This window comes from Ambystoma mexicanum, chromosome 8 (assembly GCF_040938575.1).
Source record: "Ambystoma mexicanum isolate Mex_15411 chromosome 8, UKY_AmexF1_1, whole genome shotgun sequence".
Taxonomy (NCBI): domain Eukaryota; kingdom Metazoa; phylum Chordata; class Amphibia; order Caudata; family Ambystomatidae; genus Ambystoma; species Ambystoma mexicanum.
This window is the reverse complement of record NC_090929.1, coordinates 1,485,631,966-1,485,654,107: the sequence shown is the minus strand read 5'-3', so window position 1 is coordinate 1,485,654,107 and position 22,142 is coordinate 1,485,631,966. Positions and strand designations below refer to the sequence as shown.

The window sequence follows — 22,142 nt, the reverse complement described above, 5'->3', positions numbered from 1 at the left end:
CGGGGGGGGGGGTCTCGACCAAAAATGTGCAAAAAGAATTTGCTCAAAAGTGAAATGGAAGACCTAAGACCCAAACCCAAGGTATCAGCAGACAACTTGAAGCTCAAAATAGGTGGTAGCATAAAGACGTTTATTCTATTCAGTTTTAAACATAAGGTGAGCGCAAGGATGAAATAAACAAGAACTCTCCTTCAAACATGTGAGGGTCAGGGAGGACACAGGTGAAAGGGATGTCTAGTTCTTAAAGGTCAGCTCATACTTGGGATACACTCCAGAGCACAAGAGCCTGGTTTTGTTCCAGTACGAACCAGGGATGGAAATGTCCTGAATGCCTTGTATTAACCTTTCTCCCAGTTTCTGTGAAAACCCTTGTGGGGTACACTACTATCTCTCCTCCCAGGTATGGGACCCCTTTTTATCTCTGCCGATCACAGTTTGTGATCTCCGGAGTCCGGATGGTAAGACCACTCCCTAATGTTGGCCTTCATGGGTGTTGTCCACATGGTCTCCATTTCACAGTTGATTTCTTCCCGTTCTGTCCCAGGTTCATTTTCAGGCTGCTGTCATTGTGGCCAACCCAGCCAAGGAAGCATTTGTCATATTGTGAGCTTATCTCCAGCTCTGGATGAGCCAGATCCTACCCTAGTCTCAAGCTTCTTTGGAGTCCACCACAGGCTGGTTCTGTGTAAAAATGTCCCCTGGGAAAAAAGTCGCCAGGTAGGAGATCATTTCCCTGCACCCCTAAAAAGGCCTTCCTCCATACATTCTAGAATGGGAATTATTTACTATTCTAACTCCAGTCCTAGAATTTTGGGGAAAGTGTTTGATTTTTCGTGGGGGTGCACATTTGGGGAAATGTCGGCCCCTGGTGACCTTTTCCCAGGCAACTTTATCACTGGATACCCACAGGCTCAGCGGTCTTCTGTGCGCGACCGTCTGATGTGCCTACCAGGGGTTCAATGTTCTTTTGAGCCTCATACTGGTTCCAGTTGTACATTAGGCCATCACAAACGTCTATTGTGAACTAGTGAATTTTAGGTTGTCTAATGGGTCCGCTAGCTCCAGCAGGGGCTTGATCCGGGGTTCTGTCAGGTTATCATGTCACGAAAAACTTTGCTGATCATTCTTGGGAAACCCAATTGTATCAAAGGTACTTCTTGCTGAAACCAAATATATTCAGACCAGGGAACAAACCCTCCATTAATAACTATACTAAGTAAAATATTACCATCAAAAGGCATATGCTCTAGATTTGCTTTGTTTTGATAACATTCTCCTGAAGAACCGTTGTTATCTACAACTGGGAGACACGTGTCAAGGAGAGGACCAAGTTAAGAGGACAAACTTACCTCTTTCATATCAGTTCTTTCACCATTTCAAAAAAGTTCAACAAATTCTCATGAATCAACAAGAGCCAAGTACTGCAAGTATTTTGAGGACACTAATTTCATGAATTGACATCGCATCTCTATGAAGTAACAGAGCTATTGAATTCTAAAGACTATATCAGGAGAATACATCGTAATGAGACAACAATAGAGAGAATTATCTGTAGGAATTTACAAAATGTAAATACAATGCACCATACTGGGTTAATGAATTAAATCCAATTTATCCCCAATAAATGTGATTGGCGCAACAACTTTATCTCCATTGTTCTCATTTTCATACGGCGTTCTGTTGACTCCCCCTACAGTCTATCCCATTCTACTGAGCTATATCAAGTCTTTTCCTTTCTTATGGATCCTGGCTGGGCTCATTCTTCTCTGTAATCCAGGGTAAATCATTACTGAGAGGTTTTAGCACATCTTTTATTTGGAATCTTTGGGGTCAGCATCACTTAGTGGAGGTTTGCCCCGACACCCAGTCTCTCCCTATAGCCCATCGTTGGGCTTGTCTTTGTTACCTCATCAGAGATCCCTATGATAAGTGAAGTGAGATTCCATCTAGCAATAGGGTGCAACAAAAGACCAGACCCCCCAGCATGTAAGTGACTTCGATCCAGCACTCCAACCAAGTCAATGCTTAGTATGGGATGCCCAATGGAAGTCCTTATTTATATATTTTTTTATGTCAAAGTTCTTTAATCTGGATGATGAACCCTTATATAACGCCCCTCTCTTTGAATCCCCCTGACCTCACTGAGCCAAGAAGTAGGTTTGTTTTGCAAATTAAAAGGTTTAATTGAAGAATTGGACAATATATATCACACTTTTATGAATAGAAACAATATCTGAATAGCACACTTATGAATATGAACAGTGATCAGTACTGGGTGATATTACAATATCAACAACTCTTTAATCAGTTAGGAGTAGGAAGAGGAAGGATAAGGTAGCAGAGAATACTTTTATGATTCAAGGAAATGCAAGTATGGGAAAGAATGCAGCACAGAAATAAACTTGATATGGTTTCAATCAAAAGACAATATGATCACTTTTTCCCCTGTTATTACTCACTCCCCCCACTATGCAATATGAAGAGGTGGAAATGAGGGCGCACAGGTTTCAGGAATATAATTATCCCATCAATCCCAGTTCCCCCAGCAAGCTTAGAGACAACAGGTATGATTTTAAACAGGCAAAAATACTTTTGAATGTGATTGCAATAAATGTGAAAAATATGCTAAAATGATTTTAATTCACTAAAGGATATTCAGGATAAGTGGTAGTTACTTTGGATTGGTTCAGGTCAACACTAGCAATGATTCATGAATGATTATCAGATTGGAAACAAATTTTAACAATTGAAAACAAGAAACAGCTATTTTTACAAGTGTTGAAATGGAGCTAAATGGCAATTCGCAGCAATTTTTCCACGTGCGTGAATCGCGATTACGGAAAAACTATAATTAATTGGAATGTCGTTTTAGGTTCGTTGGAAAGCTTAGGATCTTAGCTTTTGGTTCTAGGACATGCGGTTCAAAAGTTATGGAGTTTTTTGTGAAGGTAGATTTTTCAGAAATAAAGGCAAGATTCCAAATGATAGATTGCACTTTACAGATTTGGAATCAACAGGATGGACACAAGATTCTATAATGCAGTTCTGGACAGGTTAAAATGGTTAGAGTAAGATTACTTTAAACGAAGAGATTGATTATGGACAGTTCTAGACTAAACAATCACTCCTAGGATTGGGAATGGAATGGGCCCCGTCAAGATCTGGTCCAGGGTTTGGCTTCACTCGCCACCGGATAGGTCTCAGGCGCTCTGGTCTGCGTTCAGCACTGCACGGCGGTCTGCAGCCTCTTGAACTGGATCTGACAGGTCTGGATACAGCTCTGCTTTCTGGGTCTGGACCTCGGTTCTAGCACAGGGTTCTTGGCTAGAAGCAAAACAGCTCAGCCCGGCTGTTGGATTTTGAGATGCCCCTGGGAAGTTTAGGGGTTAGAATCAGGTTGCAAAAGATTCTGAAGCCTGCTGAAAAGAGTTCAGCATTTGGGATTGGCCTTTCTGCTTCAAAGTTCTAGAGTTTGGTTCTAGAGTCTGGTCTCTGGATCTATCTGGATTCTGGAGTCTTCCGGCAGGGTGCTGCGCCAAGAATAGTTGATTAGTGGAAAAGAGTGTGTCCTATCTGTCCTAAGCAGTCTCTATTTATGTGTTCCCAAGGTGGGTGGGGAGGCTGATTCTACATGCCCAAACCTCTAAGGATTTAATAGGTTAGAGGATTTCCTATCCCCTGATTGGAGAAAGGATCAGCGTGTCAGAATGAGTCAGAGTGATGCTGTGTTTATGGCTTAACTGAAATCCCTCCCCTTTGCTTTTTCATAGAAACTCTATTTTTCCCAAAAAAACATATTTCCCAGATACACAAGTTGTTCATAATCCTTATACACATCACAGATTAATTAAGGCATGTCTCTGTTCAAGTCCCATGTTCCTACGAGCTTGGGTTCAGAAATGACCACTTATTCGCGCTTTTGGTGGGTTTCCCAATATTGGTTCTGCACCAAATTTTACACAGGCATACACACCCTCTCTGAGCATATTACTGTAAGTTTTTATGTTTCTAGCATAAACACTGTATCTACAATATGAATACATTCCGGGCTTTAGTCTCAGAACATCGCACTGAATCCAGCTTAGTCTCAAACTGTGAGGGAATTTTTCATTTTAACCGTCTCAAAGTTTTACATTTTTGTCAGCTTGGTACACTTTGTTATATGCAATTTTATAAAACATATATTTGCTGGGCTATCTGAATCCACAATGGTTTGTCTCCGCCTCCCGGATCTGGCTGCCTCAGAGGTCACATGTCCTGTCTCTCCCAGAGCAGTTGTTGACCAGTTACACCCAAATCAGCATATTCCTATTCATCCCAAAGCCCCCATTGTTCCTTCCTCCGGGCTGCTGAGAAAATCTCCTCCTCTCCTGATTTACATGTCAATGCGATATCCTCTCCTGTTGGTGGGAAGGCCAAAGGTGTGAAGGGTTCTCATGAAAAGAAGGCCTCTTGAACTTTTAACTAAATCAGATTACCTTCTGATCAATTGCAACATAGTTCCTTGTAAAAAAAAATATATTTATAAACTTACAATAAGCAACATATCCTTAAATCAAGTCTTTTTCAACAATGAAATCACTGTGTGGCACTCTATATGGCATTTTGATGGAATTCTCTTCTTTGGCATAGTTTGGGGTTCCATGTTCAACTTTACCCAAAATAGTTTTAAAACGCCGGCTTTCTGGTAGAGGTGAGCAACGGTACTACACCCATTTTTGACAGCTGTTTTTCCATCAGTATCCTTAAAAGCGGATTTTGTTCTGAGAAACCTTGTATTTGTGTGGATTCTTGCAGTAAATGATGTGGAACACCCAACAAAGAGGTTGGATCCTTTAGGGTGGTTTGTGAGCCATGATTTTAGCATTTTGACACCCAAGAAAACAGATTTTTGAAACTAGCTCTGTTTCTTTTTCAATCAGCAATGCTATTTCCAAGTGGTTTCAGGCTGCTTTGTGGGAAGCCCAATGCTGGTTTTCGGCAGTGGTCTCCTGTGCTCACTAAAATAGGCAACAGTGGATGGTGGCCTGTTTTTCAGGTTTTCACTGCGCATTTTCTGGTGATTTTGAGCGAGCAGCATGCTTTCCAGTGGCCATTCTGATCGTTTCTGCTGCCAGCAATACACAGTGATGTTGTGGGGCTTGGATGAGTGGGTTGATACATCCCACAAGCACATAGCTGTTAAGTAAACAGTTATTTTACTCTCTTCCAAAGAAGAGGATTAAGTGGGGTGACGTTGAGCATCATGAGAAGACACCTTGGAAAACATGGAGAGAAAAAAGCAGCCGTGTAAGTAAGGCAATTCAAAGGTGCAGACAAAGAGAAGATGATTCAGGTGTGAGAGTTTTCCACTGTAAAGGGCCACTGGAAAACTAACTATGATATGAAGTGGAGGCTCCGAAAAACTCAAAAACAGAGGGACAGATAAGGAGTACAGAGGACATGAGGATAAACAAAACTAAAATAAATATTTCCCACAGTCCCTAGAACCCAATAGCTAATGTATTCCAGGCTTTCTGAGCTGGAATATTTTCCCATGAGAAGTTAAGAGATAGAAGTGAACATATGACAGGTCCATTTGATCTTATTAAAGGCTTCTACATCAAGAACTCTCCATCTAAGCCTTCCGGTATGTTGCTCTTCTGCCTTACCAGTCTGCTCGCTTAACTGAGACAATCTTTTTGGATGCCTGCCAGAAAGGTTGCATTTACTGGATTAACGGTGCACTGGTATCCGGGACAGTCTATTTACCTTGCACCACCTCGAGGGTTGGTATCTGGGACAGCATGAGTGCCTGGCACCCCCAGTGCTGGTATCCAGGACAGTGTGCAGATAATTTACCTACCACTATCGCCTAGGCTGGGTTCCGGGGCAGTCTGGATGCTGATTATCTAGCACCCCCACCAGGGCTGGTATCGGGGGTACAACACATGCTGTTTGCCTGCCACCGCCAGAAGTACCAATATCTGAGATGGTCTGAATGCAGTTCTGCAGGCACCACCACCAGGAATGGTATCTGGACAATCTAAATGTTATTTACCTAGCACCACCACCACCAGGGCTGGCATCTGGAAAAGTCTGAATGCTCTCTGCCTAGCACCACCAAGAGAACTGGTACCTGGGACATTCTGACTGCTGTTGACCTTGCACCACAACCAGGGCTAATATCTCCAACTGTCCAATTGGGATTCACCTTGCACCCGAGAGCTGGTATCAGGGACAGTCTGAGTGCTGTTTACCTGACATGCCGGGACTGGTGTCCGGGCTAGTCTAAATGCTGCTTATCCCACACCCCCAGGGTTATTTCTAGGGAGTTCAAATGGTGTTCCTTTACGGCAGGTAAGGGCAAAGCTGGAGACCATGGAGCACCCACGTGTCACACAAGACTAAACATGAAGATACGAAATTTAGCAAAACGCATTGACGAGTCAGTAGTAAAGATGGAGACCAAATAGGCCATATGTGTCAATAGAAAGCAGACATATGCAGATCTAAAGCGCCAGGAATAAGCTATTAGGGCAAAGCTACGGAGCATTAAGTGCCGATGATTCATAAGAAGGCAGACATGACCATGGAAATAAAAGGGGCCTGCATGACCAACCATATATCATTTTGTAGGTTTGAAACTTGCATTAAAGCTATACAAACTAGATTTTAACACTATTCCTGGAAATCATACCAAGTTGTGTAAAAGTGTTCATTTTGTTTACAAATCAATCAACCCCACCTTACCCCCAGAACATCAGCCCCTCCCTCCCTCCTCCCCTTTTGTAGTGGAAATAGATATTGATTGGGCAGGCAGTTTCCCCCTGGCTCCAAGAAACTTCCTGTAGGGACAGTACACAACTTCTGCTTAAGGTAAGCCATGAGAGCCCCTCCCTATTGCTGGAAGAACAGCCCTAAAGTGAGGTAAATACTACACGTCTTCCTTCGCCATGGTTCATTCTTTAGCACCTTCTCAAAGCTTTTCAGGGATCTCTGGCACAGATCAGTAACTAGTAAGGGTCAGGAGGTTCTGTAAATTCCAGAATGCAATGTTTCTGGGCTGCCTATCCCACCGCCCATCCCTTTCTCTTACCGTGAGCAGGCTTCTCTTTACCTTCCTGCAGCTGCAGCATCCCCCACAGTCCCAGGGATTGTGCACGCAGCATCGTGGGGCACTTTGAGGAATCCAAACTCCTCCTTTTATCTTTCCTCCTCAATTTCCAGTGATGGACGGGGTGAATTTCACGTTGGTCTTTGGTGTGTGAGAAGAGTGTAAGGCTTGTGGTAGACATTTAGACTCCTGTAAGAAACCACCAGTGTTTCTGGGCCCTGCCCTGATCGCCGATGGACACCTGACGAACGCTGATCACTGCCTTAATGGACACATATCTCAGCAGGCCCCCGAAGACAGAACCGAAGCAAGTTAGAGAGAGGTTTGAGACAGCTCTCATCCTGTCACCCGACATACTAAGGAAGGTGAAGTTGGAGCCAGGCGTTTCAGGAACTTCAGACAACCCTTTCTCCGATGCAAAGGTTAATTCCTGATATAACCCTTAGCACTTCTCTTGTGGTAATGGGTGGCAGAGACTGGCTCCTATCCTCATCTGCCAATTCCCAGACCCTTGTTCCACATAGGGGACAGTGGAAGAGATTGAGAGGGAGGGAGCAGCGAGAGAGAGATAGGGGAAGACAAAGAGAGAGTGAGAGAGACAGGGTTGGTGAGTAGCAAAATGAAAATGTGAGATTCGGCTGTCTGCAGAGGCCAATGGGAGGAGTGCAGGGTCGTTTTGTTTTGTTAGGCCTTTTCATGCATTGCTACAACGTCTAAGGCCCTGCTATACCGTTCATGCCTTTTTCATGGTATTCTATGCCATGTTATTATGTCCTACATTTGGCCTCAAGATTTTCAACGCCCCTAACACTAACCCTGCCCATCTACATGTCAACACACACTATGCATCCCAACCAAGCCAGCTGCACATGGCAACGGAACACCTCTCCCAAAAGACAACAGGTATTAGAGCAGCACACCTCAATAATCAGTTTATATACCAAAGCCCGCTCCAATGCAGCCTAGCACCACGGGCACACAAGGCCCCCCTTCAGATACCGAGATACCGATGCCTCTAGGCTTTTGTCACCGAGCACCTAGAATGGACCTGCATGCAGAGCTCACTGCACCTCCGATCTTCATGTATGAATTCAACAGCAAAGCTATCTTGTAGGTTCCCTCTCCCTCTCAACTAAGCCAGCTCACTGCCTCGCTTTCAGATCTGCCGGAATGCCTGGAGACCATGCAGCAGAGCGTGGTAGCTGTGTACTGGGATGGCTTTACCCGGAGCTTTCAGGGATAAACATAGTTGGAACAGTGAACCGTCCTGCCATAGTCAATGGCAGTAGTAGACTACGAATCCCATGATCCCTTAGCAGTTGACTACATTGACATGGGCTGATGGAATTTGTAGTCCAAATCATCTGGAGAGCCAAAAGCGGCTTAACGCTTGGTGTACGGTGAGCATAGGTTCCTCATGGGCAAGGCGAGAATTAGAAGCCATCCTGACAGCACTGTGGTCAGGAATGAAGGGGCCTTATAAAGGGGCCATGATGGATGAACACAAATGTGCACTCCATTACCAACCTCTGGTTGCACGTCCTTATAGCCCAACCCGGACAGACCTGGGACTGATTGAAGTTCAATGTCAAATGGGTTTAGTGGATTTATTAAGCTTGCGTTCTCGTGCACACTATGTATCTTCTCAAACATCACCTTTACTACCAGCTTTAGACGTCAAGAACATGTACTGGTTGGTAGGTTACTGGAGTCAGAGGATGGTTGAGCCCGGCTACCCCCTCCGCCCTCAAACGGTCCATCGATATATAAATACTGTCACTCACCCACCCACACCATTCCAAGTATTTCAAAGATGGGACTTGATAGAATATAAATGCAGATGGAGGGGGCGTCGTTTAATATTCCCAGGCATAACACATTTCACAAACATCCTTATGTGAAAGGAATGAGGAGAACCTGTCGAATCCTCTACAAAGTGAGAAGGCAAAGGCTGCCAGCTCCAGCTATCTCTTTCCTTTCCTCGCGGCCTCGCCCAGTGATTCCATAGGTCTGTGACGACCATGCCTCCCCGACTTCTCGGGGGAAATAGTCACTGTCTTTGATCGCTCGCCATTTGAATGATGACTTATCCAGTCTTCAGCAACGGGCAACAGCATTACTCAGCGGGGCGAAGTAAAGGAGCAGGTGTGACTTTGGTTTAATAACAGGATGCAAGAGTTGCCAAGCAGTGTAAGAAGGAACCACCATGCCAGAGTCAACTTTCCCTAGATAGGCTTTGATGAGGTGCCACCTGCGGGCAGCTGCAGTGGAACAGTCGGCTGTAGAAGGGAGATTTGTAACTCTTTGGCCAGGAGACAGTCTGCCGGTGCTCAGACTGCGTTGAGTCAGTTCTACAAAGGCAGAGGAGGCCCCTTACCCTGGCATCTGAATTTGCTGGGGTTACTGCAGTCTTTGAAACTGAAGGTGTATTGGGACTGCGACAGACATCACCAGCACGGGATGGCTGCCTAACTCAAGAACCCTCCGGTCATCACTCACTGGTGTTTGGAAAGTGCAGTGTTTGCCACATGCATAGCCCCCTAGCACTATAAACTGTTGGGCAGGGCATGTTCAGTGTAACAGCCGAGATGGGCTAGAGAGTATTGTTTTGTGTGGTCTAAGTGTGTGTTACTTTTGCATGCTGTGTGAGCTGTGGATGAGGCGACGGACGTTCAAAGTGGTGTGTTGACTCTGTGTTGCTTGACGTAGTGTTTTTCCATCAGCAGTAATAGCAGCAATGCTTTGAATCTGGTGCCTCTTCGCTTGCAGCGGTTGGACTTCTCCCTATTCCCTCTTGTGTGGGAATGCTTCTCCCTGCCCCTCTTGTGTGGGAATGCTTCTACCTGCCCCTCTTGTGTGGGAATGCTTCTCCCTGCCCCTCTTGTGTGGGAATGCGTCTGCACCCACCTTTCTCAGTCCTTCGGCACCTTTCTTGTTTTCAGGGAGTGAACACCTAGGGCTCTTGGCCATGGCTCCCCCACCACCCTAAGCTCCTCTGTTCTCATGGGCGGGAGGTATCCATTAGGTCCCATTGTACATTGCCTTGCCTACCCCTAGCACTTCCTTTTGCCAATGGACTTGCACACTCCTCCTCCCCTCCATTCATGCTCTGCATCTTATCTGTGGTCTTCCATCATTGATGGTGAATAGTGAACATACGTATTTGCCAAGGCTTTTGTTGTTTTTACTTCAATCAATGTATTTGCTCGTTTTACTCTGCCATTTTCTGAGTCTTAGGCTCCTGCTCAGGATGTGCTTGGCCACTGTTGACCTCGTCTGGCATTATATGGGTTGGCTGTAGTTCAGCTGCAATTGCAGAGGAGACTTTGGGTGGCTCAGTACCCCATTTGCAGGGGACTGTGGTCTTAGAATTAGAAAATGGCACCACCAGAGAGTGGAGTACAAATTAAAGACAACAGAAACTAAAACGTATCAGATGTTTTAAGTCCAGATGTCACAAACCACATTGAATTGTGTGGGTTTATGGGTCCCCTTAAGTTGTATTACTTATATTTGCATTGCTTTGCATGTCCCAAACACCGATCCCTCATTGAACCTCTTCATTGCCCTTAGGGCGTATATTCTGGTTTCTATGGGTCTTTTATTCTCATATATGATCATGGGTGTACCATGCATTTCATTCTTTCATTTAACGATGCGAAACCTCTGAGGATTATACCACTAAGTGACAGCTAAACTATTGGAATACACCCTTTCACTGATGAATGGTCTTTGGTCAAGTTCTTAATTAGATTAGTGGCAATGCAGCTCTTCTTCACAGCATGTACCACAATGTGGGTGTGTGTTGATCTCTTTCTTTGTTCCTTTACTCCACATGCCTCGTGTGTCCTTCCATCGGTCTCTGTTTTCCTATTTTTACTCGTATTCTCTCTGCATCTGTTCCCACTCTGGTTGTCTTAATCGCCTCATCCTTTTCCGCAAGCCTCTTGACGAGCTAGTTCTTTGCTGGCTTCAGCAGGGGCCATGTTTCTCCCCAACTGTGCTTGGCCTTCTTTAGGACTTATTTACATCTTCTCTTGGTTTCTGTGTTCCTCCTGCTGTGCCTGGCATCCTCTAGGTCTTCTCTTGGGGTTTGTGTTACTTCCGCTGTACCTGGCCTTCTCTATGCCTTCTCTATGACTTCTCTTGCTTTTGTGTTCCTCCTGTGGCACCTGGCCGTCGCTAGGTCTATCTTCTCCTGTTGTAGCTGGCCTTCTGTATGCCTTCTCTATGGTGTCTCTAGGTTTTTGTGTTCCTCCTGCTGTGCCTTGCCTTCTCTAGGTCTTCTCTTGCTTTTTGTGTGTCTCCTTCTGTGCCTGGCCTTTTCTATATATCCCCTTGGTGTTTGTGTCTCTCCTGCTGTGTTTGACTTTCTCCAGGTCTTTAGTTTGTTGTGTCTCTCCTGCTGTGTCTGACTTTCTCCAGGTCTTCTCTAGTTTGTTGTCTCTCCTGCTGTGCCTGGCCATCTCTAGGTCTTCTGTGGGTCTTCTATTGCTTTGTGTCCCTCTCCTGCTGTGCCTGGCCTTCTCTATATATTCTCTTGTTTGTGTGTTCCCCCTGCTGTGCCTGGCATTGGTTTTTGTATTGCTCCTGGTGTGCCTTGCCTTTTCGGGGTCTTCTCTTGGTTTTTGTGTTCCTGCTACTGTGCCTGGCCTTCTATAGGTCTCCTGTATGTCTTCTCTTGGTTTTTGTGTCTGTCCTGTTGTGCCTGGCCTCCTCTATATATTCTCTTGGTTTTTGTGCCTCTACTGCTGTGCCTGGCCTCCTCTATATATTCTCTTGGCTTTTATGTCACTCCTGCTGTGCCTGGCATTCTCTGGGTCTTCTGTTCGTTTTTGTGTTCCTCCTACTGTGCCTGGCCTTCTGTAGGTCTCCTGTATGTCTTCTCTTGGTTTTTGTGCCTCTCCTGCTGTGCCCGGCCTTCTCTGTGTCTTCTCTTATTTTTTTTGTCTGTCCTGTTGTGCCTTGCTTCCTCTATGTTCTCTTGGTTTTAGTGTCACTCCTGCTGTGCCTGGCTTTCCCAAGGTCTTCCTTTGGTTTTTGTGTCTGTCCTGTTGTGCCAAGCCTTCTTTAGGTCTTCACTTGGTTTGTTTGACTGTCCTGCTGTGCCTCGACTTCTGTGTCTTCTCGTGGTGTTTGTTTCTATGTAGTCCATAACCTATGGTCGCCTGTTTTCCTTGATGCCTTTAATATGATTTTGACATGTTATCTTTTTGAAGGATTACGGTACACACATAAACACACACAATCAAAGTTCTAGAATCTAACCTTCAGGGTTAAGGTTAATTTCAGAAAAACCTATCTCAACTAACCCATTACAGCACAAACTAATAATAGTGCACATTTTTACAGCGGACATGCATTGTGGCTACACCAAATTCTGTATACTCATTACAACCCGCATCCAGTAAACATGGAGTAAGAAGTCTGCAATAAACTTAAAAGTGCAAGGTAAATTGCTTTAATAAACCCAGTCTTAGAATATGGGGGAGAGAACATGTGAGGCGGCTCAATCATCAATTACTGACGTTGGAGCTTGCGATTGACGCTCTATTATGAGTTTGTCACTTACCATAATTGTGGGATACCAGGAAAATCATATAATCTCCAAGTGCTTCCGAATTTAACTATGTTTAGGAATAGAACATTATTTACTCCTCAGCTCTCAATGCATACATCTTTAGCTTTGGAAATCACCAAAAATGAGTGCCCAATTCCCAGCCAGTATTTTTTATTTTATGTTTGAATTTTTCTTGATTTCTAAAACTTTGTAAACATTCCTTAATATTGCGTACTATGGCACCTTCCAATTAATCTAAAAAAATTCACATAATTTTAAACCTGTTCCCAATCACAAATGTTCATCTTATGTGTTGTAAAACCAGTGTGATAACTGGGGTGCGAGGTTCACTGTGTGCTCCCCATGCTTTGACATACGTATTAAACTTTATTTAATATGAAATCAAAATATGAAAGCACATCCACTGTGTACTATGAACTCTTGTCGCAAGTACATATGCCCCCGTCGCTCCCCATTACATCTGTCTTTCTTTAACCCGGTCTGAAACGCACTGCACATGCCATATTGCTCTGTCTACATCACTTCATGTTCGAGATGCTCCTTCGATAAATGATCTCTGCAAAGCACTTTACTGCTCCTTGGAGTTAAGTTCTACATTGTGTTGCATTTCTAGATAAAAACTACAGTCCTCCTCTGTGTGGGTGAAGATTGCAGGCACAGGAGAATTCGATACATTTGAAGGACAATACAATTTGCTATTCCTAAATATAACCTTATAACATGTGGGGATGCTGAAAAATTTGACACCAGAGTCGGGCAATTTTGCTAGAGCAAATGCGACATTGGCACTGACCACCAATGCAGTTTACTGTAAAATTGGGTGTCAAGGTTGTCGAGTTGCACATTAGTGGTTACATTTATGTGATCTGGCCCAGTAAGTGAACATAAATGATCTATTCCACGGGTCTCCAAGACCAAACATCAAGTTCTAAATCCATTCCATGTTTTCAGGATATGCACACACAAATCATTTCAATATAGCAAAACTTAATGGGCGTTATTTACGTAGTCATTGGTTATCCTGAAAACCTGGTCTGGTTGGAGCCCCTCGGGACCAAAAATGGAGACCCCTGGTCTGCCCAGTAGTGGCTTCGATGAGTCAACTGGGCTTGGTCTCACTGCACTGAAATAGCGCCCGCCTTTCATTAAATTATTCTTTAACAGGCCAATTGTTGAGGATCAAAATACACTATTGGTTATTACCTTCTCTCCTGATATCCTTCTGTCAATATCACTTTTGCCCCATGAGGTTAGATGCTGAATCATCAGAGCAAAGGCTGGCTTTTGTGCCATTTTGCCATGCGAAGATTTTAAAAGGATTCAGGCGTTTGTGGACAGAGAATACATTGTTGTGCTCTTTTGTTAGCCTTATTTGTAGACTCTGTAGAGCACTCATGTTTGCATTGAGATGGGGCATCTCGGTGCTAGAACAGTTATCGTCTGTGCAGGATTGTGGCCCACTCTTTCATTAGTTAAGGGTGCTTTGCTGTTTGTGAACCTGTCCCCGACTTGAGAATGACAGCACATCATGATTAAAGAAAGAATACACTTCTGCAATATCTCACATTTAGAATAATGGTTTAACTATTGAATCAGGCACTGATTTTGATTGGGCCTTTGCGCCACTTGGGGGTTTCAGTGGGTCAGAGGCCATGCAGGTGCATCACGTCTGAGGGATTTGCAAAGTCAGAATGTATACCTGCTCCTGCAGCTCTGTGAGCGCAAAGGCGGGAACGCGCCATAACTGCGCCTGTTTTGAGGCACCGCGCACATTTTCACTTTCATTTCAGTTTTGCCGCCGGTGGGGTTATAAACTAGAAAGAAAAAAAAACGAAATCAGGACTGAGACTTAAAGCTGAAGGTTTTCGGTGTCCAGTCATTTTACAGAAAACAAATCAGAGTGGTTTCACTGAGGCACAAAACATAAAAAAAACTGCAAATACATATATCTGTGGTTGTGGGTCCAGGGGTTGTGTGGGGGACACCCCCGAATAAAACAAATTAAATGTCCGTATTTTTTCGGTATTTTGTACCTCAGTGAAATTTACCACTCTGAATTTTACTTCTGTAAAATCACATTTAACCAGGTTTTCCAGGTTACTCGGTTATCTGGATCTCTATTGAAATGTAGGAGAAAACCTGGCCCTCATTTCCCAAGTCTCTAGCCTAACAAGGGGTATATTTGGAGTACATCAGGGGTATATTTGCACTTTTGACCGGTGGAGCGGGGCATGGAACGTCATCACTGCGTCTGCTTGTCCCAAACACTCTTCCTCTTAAGCTGACATTGATGCATGCTCTTTTGTCATTTTGATGCTGGATTTAAAGCATTGGAGTCCTATGGAATCCCTCTGTTGTTAGCACCTGCTAAAAGCAGGCCAGTTCCATAGGAATCCATTGTCAATGCCTCCCTCAAGCATTAAATGTGGGCGGTATTTGCACTACTTTGAATTATGAAATGCACACCAATATGTGTTGTCATGTTTTTTGCCAGGTTGAACACTTGTTTCTGCACTTTATGGTGCAAATGGCAACGATTGCATGCAGAGGACGGAAAGGGCGCTTAAGTGCACGCGTAGGTGTGTCCACTCCGTGCCATTGACACGTTTAAAAAAATGTGTCCCTATGCGTTTAACGCAACTCACCAGAGGAGTCTGGTGACTACGTCAAGCTCGCCCTTTTCTAGCATTGTTAGCAATGTTATAGATGGCTCAATGAGTCTGGGAAGGCCGTTCGAATCCCGTCTGCACCACCTATCCTGGACACGCAGTGGCCCTGTCCAAAAACACCTTTTTACCAACTTTTTTTATTCAGCACCTTGCCAACATTTCAAATACCTCCCAAATTGGATGCCAAAGCAGTGATGCAGTCCATTTGTATTTAAGATCATTTTGTGATAGTGACCATGGGCCGTTGCAGTGAGAATTGATGGCACAACACATTGTGCCAGATTCTCCATAATGTTGGGGCATAAGTAAGTGTACGCACTTTAACGGGCCGTTTGGTGAAATAAGCTGCCAGCTTGGCTGGTTCCTGGGAGCCTGTCATACGTTAGTACCAGGAGCACCCTCTAATGGCACTAATGTATGCAAGGGGACTGGGCGGCGCATCTCTGAGCTATTGTCCTGCCCCTCCTGAAATCCTGAGGTCTCTTTTGAGAATAAGGTGACCTGAGCGTCTCTGTGCTCCTTTAATTTGCGCTCATTTTTGTGCATTTGGCCTGCATTTTTCTTTGCCTTATGTCACTTTTTTAAGGACACTTTTGTAGGTAATCAGAATGGATCCTTATCGAAAACTGTCCTTAAAAGCAAAATTATGACAAAAGAAACACCCTTGACTGGGTATCATTTTTGCCAAACTTTTGACTTGATCAGGTGTAGGCACAAAAAAGTCTCTTTTGTAGGGAAGCTCCTATAAAGCAGGTGTACCCGGGATTTGATCATTCTTGGCAAGCTGGAGCTTCATTCCGACTAACGCTTAGCTTGTGACACTGCTGGCGATGACAGAGTATGCATTGACAAAGCCAACAGTTTTGGCTATTGTGTAGGCATGGGATAGGCATTTGCCAGACACAGCTATGATGATCAGGGCTTTTAGTAGACCGGGGCTAGTCATGGCAGAGCCCCAGCAATCACCAAAAATTGTGCTCGAGAAGGGGCACTGCCAAGGTTCCCTAAAGTACCCTCGTAACCCCAGCCCACTAGAAGCAAAGGCATGTTTTCTAAAGCCTGAAGCTCTCGTGTATACATGAGCGATTCAGGCTTTAACAAAAAATCCTAGCCTTTTCTTTCTTTGTGGCGCAGACTCCACCAGGCCCTCTCTTTCACTAGAGATGCAGGGATCATCACCCTTGCACCCAGGTGCGAGGGTGATTATCGATACAAAGGGATGCCTGGCAGGGGGTCAGCGCTGCAATGAAGCAGCAACACTTACCTACTGTGAATGCCGCCTGTTAGCCCACAGCCCTTTTTTCAAAATTGAGCCCAGGCCCTGGCCAAAAAGGGACATGGCCTAACGGGCAGTATTCAGGTCGGGGAAGTGTTGCCTCTTAATTGGGGCATGACCCCCAGCCAGGCCACGCCCCCTTCTGCCCATCCCCCGTTAGAGCCCTGGCTCGAGTTTGAATATCATTTAAAGCACTGATATAGTACTACCTGGCCATGAGCCAGCAAAATCTTGAAAATAGTTTGAGCACATGGGTTTATGATAGTAGAGTCTAGAAAATGCCGATCTGATACCTATTAACAAGCCCCAACTGTTGCTTTGTCAGTGCTTGTTCTTAAAAGGACTTCTGCTGTGGGGACATACATACTAGACACTGTTAGACCCTCCACCAAAAACAAGTGTGTGTGTGTGTGTGTGTGTGTGTGTGTGTGTGTGTGTGTGTGTGTGTGTGTGTGTGTGTGTGTGTGTGTGTGTGTGTGTGTGTGTGTGTGTGTGTGTGTGTGTGTGTGTGTGTGTGTGTGTGTGTGTGTGTGTGTGTGTGTGTGTGTGTGTGTGTGTGTGTGTGTGTGTGTGTGTGTGTGTGTGTGTGTGTGTGTGTGTGTGTGTGTGTGTGTGTGTGTGTGTGTGTGTGTGTGTGTGTGTGTGTGTGTGTGTGTGTGTGTGTGTGTGTGTGTGTGTGTGTGTGTGTGTGTGTGTGTGTGTGTGTGTGTGTGTGTGTCAGTGAGGGGCGGGTAGCGGGTGGGAATGGCCTTAGGGAGTAGCATGACCAGGGTAGGTCAATGGGTGGGCACACACACAAACAACACCAACAGGCTGTGTTTCCCTCCTCACATTTCAACTCTCTCCTATCTTCACATCTTATGACAATAGTTTGGGATTGTGGCCGCGCTTTCAGTGCCACCTAATAGCGAAAACTAAATCGGTGCACGTGACATATTCAACAAACTCCTCTGATGGATTGTTTGAAATATACTGTTTAGTTTGGGCTATTAGGTATTCCTTGCAACACCTATAAACTGAAACTATTGCATTGGAGTACAGACAGGGAAGAATGTCATATGAGGTGGGTGCATTGGAGTACAGATAGGCAAGAATGGCATATGAGGTGGGTGCATTGGAGTACAGACAGGGAAGAATGGCATATGAGGAGGGTGCATTGGAGTACAGACAGGAAAGAATGGCATATGAGGTGGGTGCACTGGAGTACAGATAGGGAAGAATGCCATATGAGGTGGGTGCACTGGAGTACAGATAGGGAAGAATGGCATATGACGAGGGTGCACTGGAGTACAGATAGGGAAGAATGGCATATTAGGAGGGTGCACTGGAGTACAGATAGGGAACAATGCCATATGAGGAGGGTGCACTGGAGGACAGATAGGGAAGAATGGCATATGAGGAGGGCGCACTGGATTACAGATAGGGAAGAATGGCATATTAGGAGGGTGCACTGGAGTACAGATAGGGAAGAATGGCATATGAGGTGGGTGCACTGGAGTACAGATAGGGAAGAATGCCATATGAGGAGGGTGCACTGGAGTACAGATAGGGAAGAATGGCATATTAGGAGGGTGCATTGGAGTACAGATAGGGAAGAATGCCATATGAGGAGGGTGCACTGGAGTACAGATAGGGAAGAATGCCATATGAGGAGGGTGCACTGGAGTACAGATAGGGAAGAATGGCATATTAGGAGGGTGCATTGGAGTACAAATAGGGAAGGATGACATAGGAGGGACACAGTCTGTAGGTGTTGGTTGGTTTTGTGCCCCCACCCATTGCCTGGCCATGACCATGCTAATCCTTATGGCCATTTCTGCCCCTCCCTGCCCAAAACACCACCTCTTGGGAACTCTTTGAGCTAGCTTTAATCAAATCTTACCTTCGGGCCTTGCATTCAAAGTGCCAGCCACTGTTGGTTCAAAGAAGTCCTCTGAGAGTTAATGACTTAATTGGAGTTGTAAAGACTCTACTGTTGGAATAAACACGTCTTAACCAGGTCTGCCTTCAGCCACTCTATTTATAATCACCCTGCATGTCCTTCACTGAAGTCTGTTAAAAACAAGCATTGGCAAAGCCAAACTTTTTGGCTTGTGCATAATTTAAGCTTTTTTCCAGGCATTGCTATTATATAGTAATACAAATGTGTGGGTGCGATCAAACCACAGTGCGCTTGTGACCACTCTCTGTATCCTTTAAACTCACAGAAAAAAGATGTGTTGGGTGGCAGCAAGCTCACCAATCCCACAAACCCCCCACAGGGTCTGTGAATTGGAAAGCAGTATATACAGGGTTTTGGAAAGGTAACATGCACGCAACCCTCCGAGGAATAGTGTAACAAAAACTAAAGATACAATAATAGTACTACTGTCCATACAAGCATTGTCAAAGTCATCTTTAATTGGTGATGAAGGACCGCCGACACGTGTTTCGACCATCTGGTCGTTATCAAGGCTGTTAAAACAGTTGACATAAATATGTTAAATGAAAACTATATATATATATACATATATATATATATATATATAATATATATATATATTTGTTACGCAAAGAAGAAGAACAGAAAAATCCAAAATGGATGAATTTGACATGAACCATACATGAGATCGAACATTACATCATAGAAGGAAAACATGCCATCAATGCTATTATATGCCCAGGTACTCGCACCATGTTGCACCTGCTACCATCAATGGGTAGTTAATACGACTACAGCTGTGCCTAGCAAGTCCATTTCCTGTGCGTCATGCTAAGCTCTGAGCCTGCAGCGCACGTTCAAGTCCCACTGTAGTTCAGGATTTTAAAATGTTTAAGTATAATGACCCCCCCCCCCCCCCACCGCCGCAGGAGCGCAATGAGAATGGAAGGGACAATGGGTGCTGTGCCTCTAACAGGTGCTTCCAGCCGCTTCACCATATCCCTGCTTGTGTGCTCTAGGGGGATTGTCACGTAATTGGGGACTCTGTCGCGCACTTTGCAGAGTGACTGTGCGGGACGCAGGTTGTCCCGACTTGCTTTGTTCCCTGGAGTGTGACTCTCAGGAGACAGCAAGTCAGCACAACCTGCGTCCAGCACAGCCACCCTGCAAACTGAAGTGGTTGTCTAACAGCTTTCTTTCTCTGGGCAACTCTGCAGTCAGGGCTCTTTTCCAGCCGGCAGGTCGAGCTGCTAACGCTTTGACATGCGAATGCTTTGTCCCTGGGGTCATGATGGTCATGCTTGCATTTAAGAAGCGTGACCATCACCTCCCAAGGACGAATCATTTGCATTGCAATTAAGCCAGGTGTTAAGAGCCGTTAACAAATGTAAGTTACACATGGGGCGGGCCAAACGTGAATGGCGTTGTTTCGTCATCACCGCCTTGTGGGCAAGTGTCCCGCAAAAGAATATCAAAAAAGTCGGCCACGCTAGGCGCAACAGCAGGTACTAAAATCTGCTGCTAAAATCCCAGCGCACCCGCAGGCCCCACTGCCGTCCCATGTTGCGCCAGAGGTTGATAAGGGGCACCACTGTGAAGCGAGACATCATCAACGACGAGGGTGTGCAAAATGGAGGATACGTCTTGTATATTAATCATTCATGATTCATGGGCATCAGGGAAACCCAGGAGAGACACGTTTGCTCCAAAAATTGCCTGTTTCGCTGCCGCGCCTATGAAATTCGCCCAGCCCTTGTGTTTCTCTTGCTTATGGTTTCCGTCTCCCCCTTAATTTCTCGCGCATTTCTGGGACTCACCCGTGTACAAAGCAGTTGTCTCAGCTTTCCTTGGCCTCTTAGGCTTGACTCCATGCCTCCTCGCATGGCTTTCATGCCCCAGGGGAGGTTGAGCCTCTCTTTTGTAGCCTGTTTATCTCCACCATGTGCCTGGACACCCCTGACCGGCGTCTGCACGCCTCTGCCGGCGTCACCCATGTCATGTGCCCACCCGGGGAACGTCGCCTTGTTTAACCCTGTTGCTGTTTTCCTGTACTTGCAGGGCCCAGATGACGCAGGACGTACAGCGCGGCAAGGAAGGCTGCCCGGACGCCACAGCTGAGGGTAAATGTGTATTTTCTTACAATCGCCTGCCCCTTCTTGCATGCTTCGCCACTCCATCCTCCAGCAGGGGGAGGGGGGCTATAGGGGGAGAAGACGTGGCTTGCGGGAGGTCATTCAGGAGGCGCAAGCTGAAACGAAAGCAGCAAATGGATTTCTCACAACTGATTCTGGCTTTCCAGTCCCATTCCATGGAAAATGCCCCTTTCTTGGCAGAGTAGGGTGTCTGTACATAAAAGATGTTGGAAGAGCAGATGCTGTAGCAACGGGAAGTGCCAGGGGACACTTACCCGTCACTTCCTCTCACAGGCAATTTATACATTGCCTTCCACGTTCTGGATGGTTCCTGAATGGGAGCCAAGACACTGCAGAGTTATCCCCCAGTGTAATGGAGGCCTTTGTAGCAGACGCTTCTCAGCAGCTAACACTGTTCTGTTCTCTTCTGTCTGGAGAATGTGCCTGGGCCCTAGGACTTATTCCATGGGCAGTGGAGGCCGGACAGGAATGGACCATCTTTAATTCCGTGGCAGCTTCACATGTCGTAGGCCCAGTTATTGATAATGCCATTCCCACAGTTACTGAGAACGCTGTTCCCACACCAGGCTGGTTCTTTCTCTTCATCCATTAGCTGGGGTGTTAGCTGGGTTGGCTAAAGCAATACTTGTCATGTTTGAACAACAGTGAAAGTGCAGCCGTTCAAAGGTGAACAAAAAAATCAGGCATTTTCAAATATGTATATATGCCTTCCGTCTGCTGCAGACCGCAACATTTCAACACATATATACTTTCCCACCACATCAAGGCCATATGGGAATTGATCAATTCACCTCTTCTATAAAACAATTCAATGTGCAAAATTTGTGGAATAAAGAAAACCAAGTGAGCTAAAAACATACCATTAATCTCAAATACATATTAAGACAAACACATTAATACATTGCAAATAATAGAGACGCTGCATATGGATAAACTAACATTAATTCAACATGTAACACATCGATAGTCATAATCGTTCCTATCATTCATGTATATGTTTTTGAAGGTAGCTCTGTTTTTTGATGCCATAATGAATTATGCAAATGATTACGAATATCTGCACATTAAATTGTTTTTGTAAAAGAGGTGAATTGATCAATTTCCATATGGCCTTGATGTGACTGTAACAATATAGTTGGAGACCACCCTTAACATGAGAAATTTGCCACCCCCAGGTTAAAGCACCCCACAAGATATAATTTGATTGTGTTCAAGGTGGCCCTGTCAATGACTCCTATAGAGCCACGTAGATCCCCCCCAGGCCCCGCCCACACTGTGCACCAATGAGCCAAGATCCAGGCCGGGGTACAGAAAGAATACATATTCATTAAATAACAGTTTCACTGAATAGCTGCACCAAATGATTACACGTGTCACCTTCTCTGTGACACAAAGCAAATCTTCAATACAAAAACTCCCTGTGTCAAACCTTCTGTCCCACAAGCC

General features: G+C 45.1%; 1 protein-coding gene across 2 annotated transcripts in view; it reads left to right on the top strand.

Moving 5' to 3' along the window:
- Nucleotides 1-22,142, top strand: part of SEMA4G (semaphorin 4G) — a 960,547-nt gene that overhangs the window by 832,546 nt on the left and 105,859 nt on the right. For both annotated transcript variants that reach the window (XM_069611666.1, XM_069611665.1), the window contains exon 14: nucleotides 20,602-20,663. In XM_069611666.1, the coding sequence (XP_069467767.1) occupies nucleotides 20,602-20,663 (62 nt within the window). The remainder of the gene's footprint in view (nucleotides 1-20,601; nucleotides 20,664-22,142) is intronic.